Source organism: Nomascus leucogenys, chromosome 13, assembly GCF_006542625.1.
Source record: "Nomascus leucogenys isolate Asia chromosome 13, Asia_NLE_v1, whole genome shotgun sequence".
NCBI classification, from domain to species: domain Eukaryota; kingdom Metazoa; phylum Chordata; class Mammalia; order Primates; family Hylobatidae; genus Nomascus; species Nomascus leucogenys.
The window spans coordinates 91233272-91250165 of NC_044393.1; the positions used below are offsets into that span (position 1 = coordinate 91233272).

Consider the following 16894-nt stretch of genomic DNA (forward strand, 5'->3'; position numbering starts at 1 on the left):
TATATTTTTTCAGTAAGTACTAAAGTGACTTCTCTCTGCTTAATTTAACTTTAAAATCTGAGAAAATGCCATTGCCATACCACCAAATAAAATTATTTCAAATTTACCTTGTGAAAAATTACAACTTCTAAGAAAGAAATTTGAATTTTTACTGTTCATATGAACAAAATCCATTACATGCTTGCCAGTAGTCATCATCTAGCCATACTCAGATAGATTAATCATCTAATTTAACTATTTAACTAACTGGGTATCTACAACGGAGACTGTCACTAAAGAGTCCAATTACAGGAAATTCTCAACTACCCTTATAAATGAATTAAAAAACAGTCTGTGAAAGGAATGAAGATCTTACTAGACCACTTTTGGTGGCTTAGTTATTCAATTTGAGGTTAAATTTATTGCTCTAAAATTTGGAAATTGTAGAAAATAAGAAACTATGGGCAAGAAATAAAAAGTAAGTTTCTAAGACAGTATTGCTGATTTGCAAACAGGTTTACCAAACTGTAAGTAAATAAAAGATAATTACTTCCTTTTAATTATCTATTAATTCACAGCTAATTTTTTTTTTTTTTTTGAGACAGAGTCTCGCTCTGTCACCCAGGCTGGAGTGCAGTGGCGCGATCTCGGCTCACTGCAAGCTCCGCCTCCTGGGTTCACGCCATTCTCCTGCCTCAGCGTCTCTGAGTAACTGGGACTACAGGTGCCCGCCACCACGCCCGGCTAATTTTTTTTGTATTTTTAGTAGAGACAGGGTTTCACCATGGTCTCGATCTCCTGACCTCGTGATCCACCCACCTCAGACAGCTAATTATTAATGCTCTTTCTACATACATATATATGTCAATATATAGGTATGTGTATAATACAAGCATATAAAACAAATAATTATTTCACAAAAGTCAGCTAATAAAATGGCCTAATTTTTGAAATGTGAATTTATACAACAATTAAAATAGATATTACTTTATATCATAGAAAGGATTTTTTTTTTTTTTTCGAGACAGAGTCTCGCTCTGTCGCCCAGGCTGGAGTGCAGTGGCGCAATCTCGGCTCACTGCAAGCTCCGCCTCCCGGGTTCATGCCATTCTCCTGCCTCAGCCTCTCTGAGTAGCTGGGACTACAGGCACCTGCCACCACGCCTGGCTAATTTTTTTTTTTTTTTGTATTTTTAGTACAGACGGGGTTTCACCGTGGTCTTGATCTCCTGACCTCGTGATCTGCCTGCCTCGGCCTCCCAAAGTGCTGGGATTACAGGCGTGAGCCACCGCACCAGGCCTCATTTTTTTTTTTTTTCTAGCAAAGAGCATCCTGAAATATTGAGCTGCAAACATAGGTAAGAAAGCTGGAAACTTGCATGGGGAGATGCCTGCAGCTACACCAAAAGAAAAGGTGTACCTGGGGGCCAGGCATGTCCACCATGGAAGCTTCATCTTCCCTTTTTTGTTAGCACATGTACAGTAAGAAAGAAATGGGCAACATGGTGCAGCTCAGGCCAGAGGGAGTAGCTACTTGTCCTCACTCAAAATAACATATTCTGAATTTGGTTTTTCTTTCCCCTGCCACCGTTACTGTCCTAGCATCACATTCCTTGGATTCTCTGAATGCCTTATTGCATTCCACACAAAAATGATGTATTCTCCAACCAAGGAGGTCACTTCACAGTGCTAGTGGAGTCTTACGGATAGTGCCAATGCTCATGGAATCCAGTGGCCTTGCCATGTTTCACCACCTAGGATCAGCTGGCCTTACGCAATATCACTATGACCTATTGAAATCTTAGGACCAGCTCAAGTTGGGAGACATCTTTAGAGGCTAAGGTGCTCCTCTGAAAAATGGTCTCCAAACCATTTTCCTCCCCAAACTAAAATTTCAGTTAATAAAATATGTGAAGATGAAGCTCTCACAGTTGCACTTAATAATTCACACTCCAAATTTAGCTTCTCAACACTGCAAGCTAGGCGTTACTGATTTAGGGGTTTTAGAGCGCTGGATAGATCAAGTTTTCCTACTGGAACTTCTGCTTCCTGAGGGGATTCTCTTCTTCCCTAGCTGGGCTGAAAGACTCCAGTAGTCCACTTGTAGCAGCCACAGGCTGAACTCTCTAAAATCTGTTCTTGTTTTTGTTTTTTTAAATACTCAGTCAACTGGCCAAAAAAACACCTCCCCACTTAAAACTATCAATTAAAACTCTCAAGAGGTAACAGACTGCAGGGTGAAGTGAAGAGAGAAGGAAAGAAGGGAGGAAAATACTATAGAGTATGAAAGTAGAGTTCCTGGGCAACTAGCTTTATATAAAAGGCAAGTATGTACTAGGAAAATCTGTCATTGATTTCCCATTTATCTGCTGTGCCATAAACCTCAGTTAACTTTTATAATAACTCCTCACGTCTCCAGTAAACACTCAGAATCCTGCAACATGAATGACCAGAATCCATCGATGGCATTGAGAGTTGTATGGGCAAGGAGAAGCTAAGTGTAACATCTCCCTCTCACCTTTGCCCTTCTATTTAGATCACTCTTTATTAGACTTCCTTTTTTCAATCAGCATAGTAATGTGCCAAAATCACACATTGTCTACTTTGGTGCATGTAGTAAACGGTTTTGTACCCCAAATGGCTGTGGAGTTGCCTTTATTTTATGTCAGTTATCAATTCATTAGAGAGAACATAATTCCCACTTCCTAAACTTCAATTATCTGAGGAATTTTGGGTTTTCCATCCTTATCCAGAAGGCAAGAAGAGTTGTTATGAATAATCACAGTGAAGATATGTACAAGTAAAACTGCTCAAGCACCCACTCTGTTTAGCAGAATTGAGGCAGGTATGCATGGGGCAATGTGAGGAGTTAATTTATATTTAATTCTAAAGGTGAACGATGGGGACCAGCTGTGTCATATGGTCCACAACTGCCGCAGGAGCTCAGTTATTTTGGATTACATTTTCAATCCAGGGTATATAGTAAAAAATTTTGGCATAGATGCCAACATCGGCTCTCAAAACACATCCATCCGCAAAAGACAGGATTCCTTGAAGCATCCCATTGCAGATTGCCGGGGCAGCAGAAACTTCCTGCCAGGAAAACAATAAGAACAACAACAAAAAAGCAGGTTATCTTTCTTGCAAGACAGAAGGAAGAAAATGGGAAAATTAAAGCATAGAGAGTATTTCACCTTGCAGGGCTGCCTCCTTCCTGGCACGATGCCCACACACAGCATATTTTCCTTGATGGTGTAGGTTTTATAGGCATCGCGACACTGAGGCTTGGAGATTACAGAGATGTTCACAGTTTGCAGTGAATCGGGCTCCTTGTCTAAAGAAAAGACAGAAGTCAAACTTCCTTTAGAGTTCTGTTGGGTATTAAACCTTCTTTTAAAAAACTTTTCTTCTTCTACCATCAGAAATTAAAAGAGAAATCAGAACTGTGACATTTAGGACAACGAGGGTACAGGAGATGATCAGATTAACAATTTCTCATGATGCAAATGTCTGTGACTTTATAAAAGTGATCAAATTCTTGGGAGTTATATGTACATGTGAGACACTCCAGCAATGAAATGAAACACTTTGTTTCAAACTTTTCTGGAAATTTGGCTGGGCACAGTGGCTCACGCCTGTAATCCCAGAACTTTGGGAGGCCAGGACGGGTGGATCACCTGAGGTCAGGAGTTTGAGACCAGCTTGGCCAACATGGTGAAACTCTGTCTCTACTAAAAATAGAAAAATAAGCTGGGCGTGGGGATGAGCGCCTGTAATGCCAGCTACTTGGGAGGCAGGAGAATCACTTGAACTCAAGAGGCAGAGGTTGCTGTGAGCTGGGACTGCACCACTGCACTCCAGCCTGGGTGACAAGAGTGAGACTCCATCTCAAAAAAAAAAAAAAAACTTTTCTGGAAATTTAAACATTCAAAGGGTTTCCTTTGAGATGTAATTTTTGGGGTTTGAAGGAATTTGCAGATATCTGGCCTACTTTCTCAATTGTCAGGTCAAAACAAAACTGAGTATCTGCAGAAAAAAGTCACTGAAAAAGCAGTTTTCTTAAACATATAAAGCTAGTGAGTGGTAAAGTTAGGATTTAAAACTGGGTTTCCTGGTTCCTAATTAAAGTTCTTTTCTTTGTATCAATAGTCCACAAATACTGTGAATTGTGCACACTTATAACAAAATTTGTCCAATCTGAAACAAAATGAGAAAAACAACAAAGTAGTATGAACACATGTGGCAAGTGTTCTTTCCATGGACGTTTCTTTGGGAAGAAGTACTATATTTTAAGATTTCGGTTTTTTTAATAATGGAAGAGTACGTTTAATGTTTTTATTTGAAAATAATGTATTAGTTCTTGAAAAGAAAATGTATGAGATCCTTCACTTTATTTTCCAAGCAATACTTTCATGGCTAAACATTTCTTTTGGGAATACGTCTATAGGAAATGATTACTTAACTACTTGGTGACCCAGATCAAAATAAGATGCATTTTTTTTGAAGTCATATCTCATTTTGACCCTCATGCCATAACCCAGATGAATCAAACATACTGCTCACAGAAGGACATTTGGCTCTTTCCAAAAATCAAATTGACTCTCAGAGGACAAATAATTTCTACTTCTTGATATAGTCAAGAAAATGTGCTCTAAATCTGAAGGTATTTGCTAAGGAGTAGTTTTAAAAGGCTTGAATCATTGCAACAATGATAGAATAAGTGTATATCTGCCCATTGGTTTCTATAAAACGAAAGTAGTGATAGATAGATGAATGTAATCTGACAGGTTTGTTTCAAATAAATCTCCTTTTCATACTATGGTATCTAGTGTATGATGTATATTATACATACTCAAACTTACTCATGAGTAAGGTTGCATTAATAATTCTTCATAAGGGATTATATCATTGTTCTATTTTGCTAATAGGTAATCAACTCCCCTTCACCACTACTCTCAACCCTCGTAATTAACAACTATGGACAGTTAATTAGGGTTTGCATAAAAATTTGGAGATGGGGTAATGGGCAGGTGGGGATGCAACTTAGAAAACAGAAAGCTGCCTTAAGTTGTGGGTGTTTTATGGAATATGAAATATGAGGCATAGAACAAAGCTTAGATAGACTATCTAGTTCAGGAGTTTCAAATTATGTATAGAAAACTTCCATTGATAAAAATAATGGTAGCCCTTTGTCAGTTTTCTGAAGAAATGAGTGAATGCTTAGAATGTTACCAGTTTAAAATGTTTATTTCAGAAGTTCTTTTTAAAACTTTAACTCTGTATCTTTATTACAATCTTTCATAAGGAAGTTCTATCTCATTTAGTAAAATATTATGTATTTATCTTACATTTAATACACTGATATTTATTTCATGACTTTTCAAGGCTTCAGGTTGCTTTATTGCCTGAAATGATTTGAAAATATACAACATAGTAATCTGCTTTATTTTAGAGTTAAGGAAATCGAGGCTCCAAGGTAAAATGACCTGCTGTCACATAGAAAATTAGGATTAGAATACAAATGTTTTCTTTCCACTAAAACCACTTCTATCATATATGAAAGAGAAAAAGATAGAAAGATACAGTGGGTGAATAAAAAAAAACCCAAAAACTTTGAAGCACTCCTTCAGTGAGGTACAGAGAAAAGGAAAGGGGAGAAAGCTTCACTAGGCAGAACTGAAGAAGCCAAGGGTCGCGAAGGTGTAGAAGCATGTCTAATTCTGAGAGAAGAACACTGTCTTGAACTCACAGATATCACACACGTTGTAGCTCCAGGTAGAGACAGAGCACATGGTATTTTCAGAGATAGTTTGGTAGGACAGGGTGGCTAGTTTCACATAGTCATTGAGTTCAGCTTCTGTTTTCAGCTTGATTAGCATGATGTCATGATCAATAGAAGTGAGTGAGAAGTGTGGATGATGAATCATCTTCTCATAGCCAATCACTTGCAGATGTTTTTCATTAGAGTCTGCTGGGATTGTAACCCCCAATATCACCCGAAGCTTTCTGGAACAATATAGACGTTTATGAGAGGACTTAACAGAGATGGTTTCTCCATCCTTATGAGCCTCTATTATCCCTCGCCACAGACCTTTTTCTGTACCCTCGTATGTCTCCCAAAGGCCTTTCTAATCCTATTTAATTGGGAGATGGTCTCAGACAGGGGTGAGAGTCTGTGCCCAACCTGAGAACCCGAAGAATGGAGTGCCTTTGAAGGCTTATCACTCACGGTAAATTGCAGTGTGCAGCTGTGATCACCCAAAGCGGGTGGATCAGGACTCCAGCGCAGGGCAAGTAGTCAGATTTCAAGTAGACCAAGTAGGGGGGAGTGGAGCTGACTGTGTAATCTGGATTAAAGGCCAAAGCAACTGGAAAGAGAAGCATAGACAAGAAATTCCAAGATTTCTCAGTCATCACCAGAAAAACTTCAGGAAAGTCATTTAATAGGCTCCAAGTTCCCCTATCCTTTTCTCTAGCAAATTTATCTGTAAACTAAATCTGTAAAATGACTTATTTTGTTCTAAAACATGAAGAAAATGATAAGTGGTAGAAACATATCTCTTTTGAAAAATAAGAGTTTGGCTTTTTCATTATCAATAAAATCTTTCAAATTAAATGTTCAACTTTCTTAAATACCTTCCACAATTTAGTGGGTTGTACGCTAAATCAACGCATTTTTTTTTTACTATTTTTACCAATTTTAGAATGCTTTAATAAGTCTTAAAGCACTCTTATTTAGAATGATTTAATAAGTCTTAAAGCATTCTTATTTAGAATGCTTTAATAAGTCTTGTCTCTTTTTCCCAACAACAACTCAAGACAGAATTATATAAGTATCACAACAAGAACAGAACAAATGCTAAGAGTCTGAGGAGGGGAAAAATAATAATTGTTTTAACAAATATACATTGAGCACCTAGTATATGTGAAGCTCTGTTTTAGGGGCTTGGGCTATATAGTGAACAAAGTAGATATTCCTGCTTTCATATATTACAATTAATGAAGATATTCAGTAATAACAAACACAACACACAAACTATGTAGGATGTTAAATGGTGATTAGTGCTATGGAAAAACACACAAGTAAACTATATATGATGTTAAATGGTGATTAGTGCTATGGAAATAAAAGTAGGACAGGGCAAGAGAGAAAGGTATTACCACTTGTGGGTTGGGGGAGAAGGAGGGGTATCAGGCAGTATTTGTCTGTTGTTTGTTTGAGACAGGATCTCACTCTGTTGCCCAGATTGGAGTGCAGTGGCAAGATCAGGCTCACTGCAGCCTCAACCTCCTTGGCTCAAGCAACCCTCCTGAGTAGCTTGAACTACAGGTGTGTGCCACCATATCTGGCTAATTTTTAAATTTTTGAATTTTTTTTATAGAGATGGAGTCTTGCTATGTTGCCCAGGCTGGTCTCAAACTCTTGGTCTCAAGTGATCCTCCCACCTCAGCTTCCCAAAGTGCTGGGATTATAGGCGTGAGCCACCACATCCAGCCTCAGGTAATATTAAACCAGTCATCAGAGTAGAACTTCATGGGCAATGTTGAACAACAACATGAAGACGGGGAGAAGTTGCTAGTCAAATATCTGGGTGAAGGGACTTCAGGCAGAGGAAACAGCTGCAGCATGGGTCCTGAGGCTTGTGTCAGTTACATCACAGAGGCCGTGGCTGCTGACCCAGAGTGAATGAAGGGGAGCAGAGGAGGAAAGGGGCTCAAAGATGAATGGAGGGTTTTGTAGACCGTTGTAAGAACTCGGCCTTGTTTCCTGAGTACAAGTGGAACCACGCAAGGATTTGTGCAAAGGAGTGATGACAGTCTCCTCATGGAGAACCTGTAGAGTGTAGAAGTAGAGAGGTAGAGGGGTCTGTTAGGAGAATAATCTGCTAATCCAGGCAAGAGGTGGTGGCTTAGATCATTGTGAGCAGTGGAGATGGTGAGATGTGATTGGATTTAGGATACATTTAGAAGATAAAGCCAACATTTTTCTAAGAGATCAAATGTGGGGTATGAGAGAAAGAGAGGATTTATGAATAAACCTGGGTTTATGCCTGAGTAACTGGAACTGTGCCAGGAGATATCTGATTCTTCAATGTTCTGCTGTGCCCTCTGTGGTGCAGAACGTCAATCCTGTTGCAGACAGGTCCAGAGTCAGGTCTTACAAGTGGGTCTGGTATTTGAGTGACAATGTCCACGCCTCCCCCAGAAGCACACAAGCAATCCTCCTGCGGCAGGCAGGCAGGCACTATCAACAGGAGGAAACTTGATGGGAATGGGGCAGTGGGGAGGGACAGAGAACCATCCTACACTTGAATTCTGGAATGATGCCTCTCGCTGTTACCCATCTTTCATGCTTTTCCCAGGATTTCTCTTTGGTGAGTAAAGAGACAAATATGCACACACTCACCAGTCAGATTCAAGAGAGCCCAGAGGAGGAGAAACTTCATGATGATGTTGAAAGCCCAGTTTAGCTCCAGTCTCTGGAAAACATGGAAGACAGAGAGAGAAAACGACTAAATAAAACAAAGCAAGATTGTAGAATCGGAAAAATATATCATCTGAATTATTTTAGTAGCAGGATTCAGTTTTAGAAATGGTGTCCATTACTCAGAGGAGGGTGTAGTGTCATCTGTCAGAGAGATGAGAATAGAGTCAAGTGACTGGTCCCCAATTCAGTTGAAAATGGTTCTGGAACTCAGAGTTCTGCCCTCTGTCTTCGGGGAAGAAAGTACCAAAGCTAAGATAAGTTGAAGTTCATTATGTTTCTACAACCGCCTCCTGTCTGGTCTCCTTTTTGCCAGCTTTGGCAGGCAGCTGTCCCTCTAAACTATGTGTGGGCTGCTGCCCCTCCTGTCTGTGTGATGCTAGCCCTCACTGTGTGATGCTGTTTTTCTCCAGGGGACATAAGGTAGCCCTCTGGTGCTGACATTGCTTCCTCTGCCTGACACTAAACTCCTCTTTGAAATACGTTAACCTTTTCCTTCATGTCACTGTTTATCCGTTTATTCTGTGAACCAACCTGCAAATTATCTATCTTATGTATCTAACTTGTGCTAGGATCTGAGCTTGCTGTTGGGGTTGCCTCAATTTAAGGACTTCTTCCCTACCTTTCAAGAGCTTACAGACTGGTGGGAATGATACTTAAGCTGATGGTTATGAAACAAAGTATTCAGGGCTAAAAATTGAGATATGCCACAGACCAGATAAAAATATTTGCAAAACACATATCTGCTAAATAATTCAAGTATAGGGAAATATTAAAATTCAACTTTAAGAAAACAAACAACACAACCTAAAAGTGGGCCAAAGATCCTTACCAAATGTTTTAGTCTGCTTGGACTACCGTAAAAAAATACCACAGTCTGGGTGTCTTACACGACAGATACTTACTTTCTTATAGTTCTGGAGGTCAGAAGTCCATGATCAAGGTGTTGTCAAATTCAGTTACTGGTGAGGCCTCTCTCCCTGGCTTGTGGATGATTACCTTCTTACTGTGTCCTCACATGGCCTTTCCTCTGTGCACACAGAGAGGAAGAGGGAAAGAAAGCTCTCTGGTGACTCTTTTTATAAGGACATAAATCCTATTGGATCAGGGCCCCACCCTTCTAACCTAATTTAGCCTTAATTGCTTCCTTTTAGGCCCTATCTTCAATACAGTTGCACTGAGGTTTAGGGCTTCAAACAGATATATTTTGCAGTGATGGGGAAAATAACACCAGAGAATATATACACATGGTAAATGGCATATGAAAAAATTCTTAACATAATATGTCATTAGGGAATTACAACAACAATGGGATGCCACTACATAACCTGTGGAAGGGCTAAAATCCAAACACTGACAACAACAGATGCTAGTGAGGGTATGAAGTATCAAGAACTGATGCTGGTGAGAATTTATTGCTTATGAGAGTGCAAAATGGTACAGTCACTTTAGAAAATAGCTTGGAAGTTTCTTATTAAGCTCAACATAACCTTACTATATGATACAGCAATTACACTTCTCGATACACCAAAAGATTTGAAAATTTTTGTGTTCACAAAAATCCTACACATAAATGTTTATAGCAGCTTTGTTCAAAGTTGCCAAATCTTGGAAGCAACCAACATATCCTTCAATAGATAACTGGATAAACAAAGTGTGATTCATTCATATAATGAAATGTTATTCAGAGATTTTATGATTTAAAAAACTTAACTCTCAAGCCATGACAAGACATGGAGTAAACTTATATGCATATTGCTAAGTGAAAAGAGCTAATCTGAAAAGCTTATATACCATGTAATTCCAATTATATGACATTCTGGGAAAGGCAAAGCTATGGAGACATATGTGTGTGCAAGAACTTTTTTCCTATAATGACTTCTTTTCCTCTGGATAGATACCAAGGAAGGGGATTGCTGGATCAAATGGTAGATCTACTTTCAGTTCTTTAAGGAATCTCCACACTGTTTTCCATAGTGGTTGTACTAGTTTACAATCCCACCAACAGTGTAAAAGTGTTCCCTTTTCACCACATCTATTCCAACATCTATTATTTTTTGATTTTTTGATTATGGCCATTCTTGCAGGAGTAAGGTGGTATCACATTATGGTTTTGATTTGCATTTTCCTGATCACTAGTGATGCTGAGCATTTTTTTCATATGTTTTTTGGCCAGTTGTATGTATTTTTTTAAAGAATTATCTATCCATGTCCTTACCACACTTTTTGATGGGATCGTTTGTTTTTTTCTTGCTGATTTGTTTGAGTACCTTGTAGATTCTGAATGTTAGTCCTTTGCCAGATATATAGATTGCAAAGATTTTCTCAGGGCTGTCTGTTTACTCTGCAGATTATTTCTTTTGCTGTGCAGAAGCTTTTTCATTTAATTAAGTACCATCTATTTATCTTTGTTTTTGTTGCATTTGCTTTTGGGTTCTTGGTCATAAAGTCTTTGTCTAAGCCAATGTCTAGAAGGGTTTTTCCTATGTTATCTTCTAGAAATTGTATGGCTTCAGGTCTCAGATTTAAGTCTTTGGTCTATCTTGAGTTGATTTTTGTGTAGAGTGAGAGATGAGACCAGTTTCATTCTTCTACATGTGGTTTACCAATTATCCCAGCACCATTTGTTGAATTGGCTGTCCTTTCCCCACTTTATGTTTTTGTTTACTTTGTCGAAGATCAGTTGATTTCAAGTATTTGGCTTTATTTCTGGATTCTCTATTCTGTTCCATTGGGCTATATGCCTATTATTATACGAGGACCATTCTGTTTCGGTGACTATGGCCTTATAGTATAGTTTGAAGTCAGATAATGTAATACCTCCAGATTTGTTCTTTTTGCTTAGTCTTGCTTTGGCTATGTGGGCTCTTTTTTGTTTCCACATGAATTTTAGGATTATTTTTTCTAGTTCTGTGAAGAATTATGGTGGTATTTTGGTGGGAATTGAATTGAATTTGTAGATTGCATTTAGCAGTATGATCATTTTCACAATATTCTACCCATCCATGGGCACGGAATGTGTTTTCATTTGTTTGTGTCTTCTATGATTTTTTTCAGCAGTGTTTTGCAGTTTTCTCTGTAGAGGTATTTCACCTCCTTGATTAACTATATTCCTTTTTTTTGTGGTTATTGTAAAAGTGATTGAGCTCTTGATTTGATTCTCAGCTTGGTTGCTGTTGGTGCATAGCAGTGCTACTTATTTGTGTACATTAGTTTTGTGTCCTGAAACTTTGTTGAATTCATATTCCAGTTCTAGGAGCTTTTTGGATGAGTCTTTAGGGTTTTATAGGTATATGATCATGTCATTAGCAAACAATGAGAGTTTGACTTTCTCATTACTAATTTGGGTGCCATTTATTTCTTTCTCTTTTCTGATTGCTCTGGCTAGGACTTTCAGTATTATGTTGAATAGAAGTGATGAAAGTGGGCATCCTTGTCTTGTTCCAGTTCTTAGGAGAAATGCTTTCAACTTTTCCCCATTCAATGTAATGTTGGCTGTGGGTTTTTTACAGATGGCTTTTATTACCTTAGGGTATGTCCCTTCTATGCTACATTTTGCCGATTTTGCTGAGGGTGTTAATCATAAAGAGATGTTGGATTTTTTCAAATGATTTTTCTGCATCTATTGAGATAATCATATGATTTTTGTTTTAATTCTTTTTATACAGTATATCACATTTGTTGACTTGCAGATGTTAAACGATCCCTGCATCCTTAGTATGAAACCCACTTGATCATGGTGGATTACCTTTTTGATATGCTGTTGGATTCTGTTAGCTAGTTTTTTGTTGAGGATTTTTGCATCCATATTCATCAGGGATATTGGCCTGTAGTTTTCTTTTTTGTTGTGTCCTTTCCTGGTTTTGATATTAGGGTGATACTGCCTTCATAGAATGATTTAAGGAGGATTCCCTTTTGGGAATAGTGTCAATATCTTTTGGAATAATGTCAGCAGGATTGGTACCAACTCTTCTTTGAATGTCTGATAGAATTCAGCTGTGAATCTGTCTGATCCTGGACTTTTTTTATTGGCAACTTTTTAATTACCATTTCAATCTTGCTGCTTGTTATTGGTCTGCACAGAGTTTCTATTTCTTCCTGGTTTAATCTAGGAGGGTTGTATATTTCCAGGAATTTATCCATCTCCTCTAGATTTTCTAGCTTATGCATGTGAAGGTGTTCATAGTAGCCTTGAATCATCTTTTGTATTTCTGTGGTATTGGTTGTAATGTCTCCCATTTCATTTCTGGTTAAGCTTATCTGATTCTTCCCTTTTCTTTTCTTGGTTAATCTCACTAATGGTCTATCAATTCTATTTATCTTTTCAAAGAACCAGGTTTTTGTTTCATGTATGTTTTGTATTTTTTTGTTGTTATTTCCATTTCATTTAGTTTTGCTCTAATCTTGATTATTTCTTTTCTTCTTCTAGGTTTGGGTTTGGTTGGTTCTTGTTTCTCTAGTTCCTTGAGGTGTAACCTTAGATTGTCTATTTGTGCAATTTCACACTTTTTGATGTAGGCATATAATTCTATGAACTTTCCTCTTAGCACCACTTTTACTGTATCCCAGAGGTTTTGATAGGTTTTGTCACTATTATTGTTCAGTTCAAAGAAGTTTTAAATTTTCATCTTGATTTCATTGTTTCTGCAGTAGTTCTTGGAGAAAAAGTTCACGATGTGGGTATCCACATGCTGCTCTGACCCTCCAAGTGGGAGCTGCAAGCTAGTCCTGCTCCTATCCACCAATATTTTCTTGAACTCCTCCTAAATGTGTATTTTTATTAAGCCATTAAATTTGTGATGTTTTTACACGGCAATAGAAAACTAATACAAATGCATACTGGATGCTGGCATTGTATTCGATAATGATGATTCCATGGCAAGGGAGATGAGAAGCTTGCTCTCATACATCATAATGCTTAATGAGGGGGAGACAGATGTAATAAGAACAATTATCGTGAATGTCAAAGGAAAAGAGAGGTAGAGAAGCATGTCATGGGACCCTAACATAAGGTCAGAAGAAGACCTCCTTTGGGAAGTGAAGTTTGAAACTTGAAGGATGAGTAGAAGTTAGCCAAATGAAGAGATGGGGAAGAAATCTCCAGGTGGATGAACCAGAGCTCTAAGGAGAACACGGAATGCAAAAAAGAGAATGAAGAGAGAGACAGGCAAGGAGACACACATAGGAGAATCATATGAAACAGACTTTGTAGGATTTGTTGAGTAAGAACTGCCTGCAAAGGAGATAGAGGAGGCAACCAGAGAGTAGGTCAAAGAAACATGCCTTTGGGTTCTGTATTTTAGATGAGTGAGGCTTTATTTTCCTTAAACGATAACAGGAAGAAGGCGATAGATAGGGAGGATTGGAGATAATCAATAAAGCAAGTCCATGAGGAAGTCAGACAAGATGGGGTCCACTTCACAGGTAGAGATAGAGGCTGTAAATAATAAGGTCTTGCTTTCACTATAGCAGGAAGAATGAAAAAGCAAAAAGGTGGGGGAAAGCAGGTATGTTTGCAGTTTTGGTGGTGGCAATTTCAGGGAGGTATCTTCTGCTGGTTTCAGTTTTTCTCTACTCCCACACTAGAGGTCATCTGCTAAAAGTGAGCATTAAAAGTTTGAGGAGAGAGGAGAGGGTTTGAAATTGCTACTGCGGAGAATTATACAAACAATTTATTGGAGAAGATAGGATTGCCAATAAGTGCTAAAGATGTAATTCAAGAGTTACAAGAAGTAATTAGTTGAGCTCTATAACCCTAAGCAAATTAACACAGGAACAGAAAACCAAATATTGCATGTTCTCACTTATAAGCGGGAGCTAAACATTGAGCACACATGGACATAAACACAAGAACAATAGACACTGCAGATTACTAGAAGTGGGAGGGAGGGAGAGAGGCATGGGTTGAAAAACTACCTACCAGGTACTATGCTCACTACCTGGATGATAGAATCCATACCCCAAACCTCAGCATAACACAATATACCCATGTAACACACCCATGCATGTCCTTCCTGCATCTAAAATAAAAGTTGAAATTAAAAAAAACTCTGGCACAAATACAGACATGATTCATTAAGGGTGCTTTGGGCCGTGAGTCAGAGACAGGAAACTGGGGAAAATGTGAGAGAAGACTGGCAAACTGAGGACGTGCCGTTTGGTTGGGGCCAGAGATTACAGAAAAAAATAATCATACAGTGAATGAAATGGCCTTAGTATCTAGATTTGAGAACAAAGAAAATTTCTGTGAATGGACCAGAACAAGCTATTGGTCTTAGATGCACCTAAGCTCTCTGGTTTTGGGTTTTTTTTGTTGTTTTGTTTTGTTTTTTTGTTCTTTTTTTTTGAGACGGAGTCTTGCTCTGTCTCCCAGGCTGGAGTGCAGTGGCGCAATCTCGGCTCACTGCAAGCTACGCCTCCCTGGTTCACGCCATTCTCCTGCCTCAGCCTCTCCAAGTAGCTGGGACTACAGGCGCCCGCCACCATGCCCAGCTAACTTTTTGTATTTTCAGTAGAGACGGGGTTTCACCGTGGTCTCGATCTCCTGACCTCGTGATCCGCCTGCCTCGGCCTCCCAAAGTGCTGGGATTACAAGCGTGAGCCACCGCGCCCGGCTAGTTTTGGTTTTTGTTGTTGTTTTAGAGACAGGGTCTTGCTGTGTCACTCAGGCTGGAATTCAGTGGCACAACAATAGCTCATTGCAGCCGTGACCTCCTCCCCTGTCAGCCTGCCATGTAGTTAGGAGTTTTTTTTATTACTATTTTATGTAGAGACAAAGGTTTCTCTATGTTGCCAAGGCTGGTCTTAAACTCCTGGTCTCAAACAATCCTCCCACCTCAGCCTCCAAAAGTGATGGGATTATAGAACTCAGCCACCGCATGTGGGTTTTGTTTTGTTTTGTTTTAGGAGAAGAGAAAACATATTCAGGCATCTAGGTTCAGGGTCCAAAAACCAACTCACCTCTGCAGCCTTTATAGATGCCCTAGATTCACTGCACCCCTCAAGGGAAGACACCTCAAACCTCTTTACACCTCCCACAGGGGGTTTCTCCTATGGTGTGGTTCTCTGTTCCCATCTCCACTGGCCTCCTCTGCCCATCTTTTCTTTTTTAACAAAAGATCCCTTCCCTATGTCCTATTGACCCTTTTCTCCCTGTTGCTTTTTGGTCTCTCGTATGTCACTCAAACCCTTAACTTTGGGGGGCCACTCAGAATCCCCTTAACTCTGTCTCTGTTTTTAGATGCCTTGGTCAGTGGCTATGGGATGCTGCACATCTCCCCAACATATGCCAGTGTGAGAGAAGGGCTGAGCACCCATCACAGCTCTTCTCCACAGCAGAGAGCCCTCCCAAACCCCGCAGCTCCCACCCACCAATGTAGGACTCCTATTTGTTAGTCACTCCTCAGGCAGCATCTGAGTTTCAGATCACTGTCTCCAACTGCCTGCTGGAAATAACCACCTCCACATCCTTAAAGGATCTCAATATAGCAGGCCACCTGTCTCCTCATGCAGGACCATGCTCTTGATACCTTGCACACAAATGCACTTGTTATCCTCATATTATCTTTGAGAATTACCATCTTACCTGTTGTCCAAGTCAAAAACTTGGGAGAGTTATCCCTGACATCTCCCTTGCCTTTTCTTCTTACAGTAAGTATGTCCAAATCTTATAGATGTTACTTCTTTAGTATCTCTCAAATCAGAAATCGGATGGTGTTTTGTTTACTGTAAAAACTTCAATGACACCCCCTCTAATGCCTACAAGACGAAAATCTAAGTTCCTTTATAGAGCAGGTCAGGCCCTTCATCATCAACCTTTGCCTGCCTATATAGAATAATATTTTATCATATTTTTCCTTTTCTACAATTTATTTTCTGCCCTCAAGGATTGCTTATTTACATATATTTTCCAGACTATACCATATCTCCATATGCTTTTTTGCCTTTTAATAAACTATGTGCTCAGTTTTACAATATCCTCCCCTAATTTGTCCACCTCTCTGGTGTTACTTCGCCTGACACTGCCACTCAGAATATTTTATTTGTTTTCGTGGAGCTTACTGCTCATCTCTCTTATAACAATTATCAAAAGGTATTATAATTAGCTAACTGATGGCCAAGGTCATGTCATAGTCACTCAGGCATCCTTAGCAAAGGCAGTGCCTACTAAACAGCTAGTGGTTAGTTTTTGAATGAATAAATGAATGAACAAACACAAGGTGAAGAGGTTGCTAAATTTCTCATTATCCTCAAAGTTTACATGACAAAGACAGCAGGAGTCATGGCACGGGTTCTTAGCTACTCATTTTTTTTTAAATCAGATGTTTCCTCTTTGGATTTTGTTCCAAAATAACAAAGATGAAGAGAGTTGTAGATCCAGTGTAGCAATTATAAAGAGGTGGTACTGAGGGGATATGGGAACAGAGGCGCC

The 16894-nt window shown here is 39.1% G+C and overlaps 1 protein-coding gene across 1 annotated transcript; it reads right to left on the reverse strand.

Moving 5' to 3' along the window:
- Positions 1-2921: 2921 nt before the first annotated feature.
- On the reverse strand, positions 2922-8435 carry PRSS58 (serine protease 58). Its single transcript, XM_003270837.4, has 5 exons — positions 8386-8435; positions 6208-6346; positions 5728-5984; positions 3173-3312; positions 2922-3071 (listed from the first exon to the last, which is right to left on the reverse strand). Exons 1-5 carry the CDS (start codon positions 8423-8425, stop codon positions 2922-2924), a joined length of 726 nt encoding a protein of 241 aa, XP_003270885.2. The 5' UTR covers positions 8426-8435.
- Positions 8436-16894: the final 8459 nt, after the last annotated feature.

What these genes read in the sequence shown, in the direction of transcription:
- PRSS58 (XM_003270837.4), bottom strand. Translation starts at nt 8,425, where the DNA reads ATGAAGTTTCTCCTCCTCTGGGCTCTCTTGAATCTGACTG. An exon ending in GCTGCACACTGCAATTTACC is followed by an intron (nt 5,985 to 6,207) that starts GTGAGTGATAAG and finishes ATATTGTTCCAG; the next exon opens with AAAGCTTCGGGTGATATTGG. An exon ending in CTACAACGTGTGTGATATCT is followed by an intron (nt 3,313 to 5,727) that starts GTGAGTTCAAGA and finishes TCTTTTCTTTAG; the next exon opens with ACAAGGAGCCCGATTCACTG.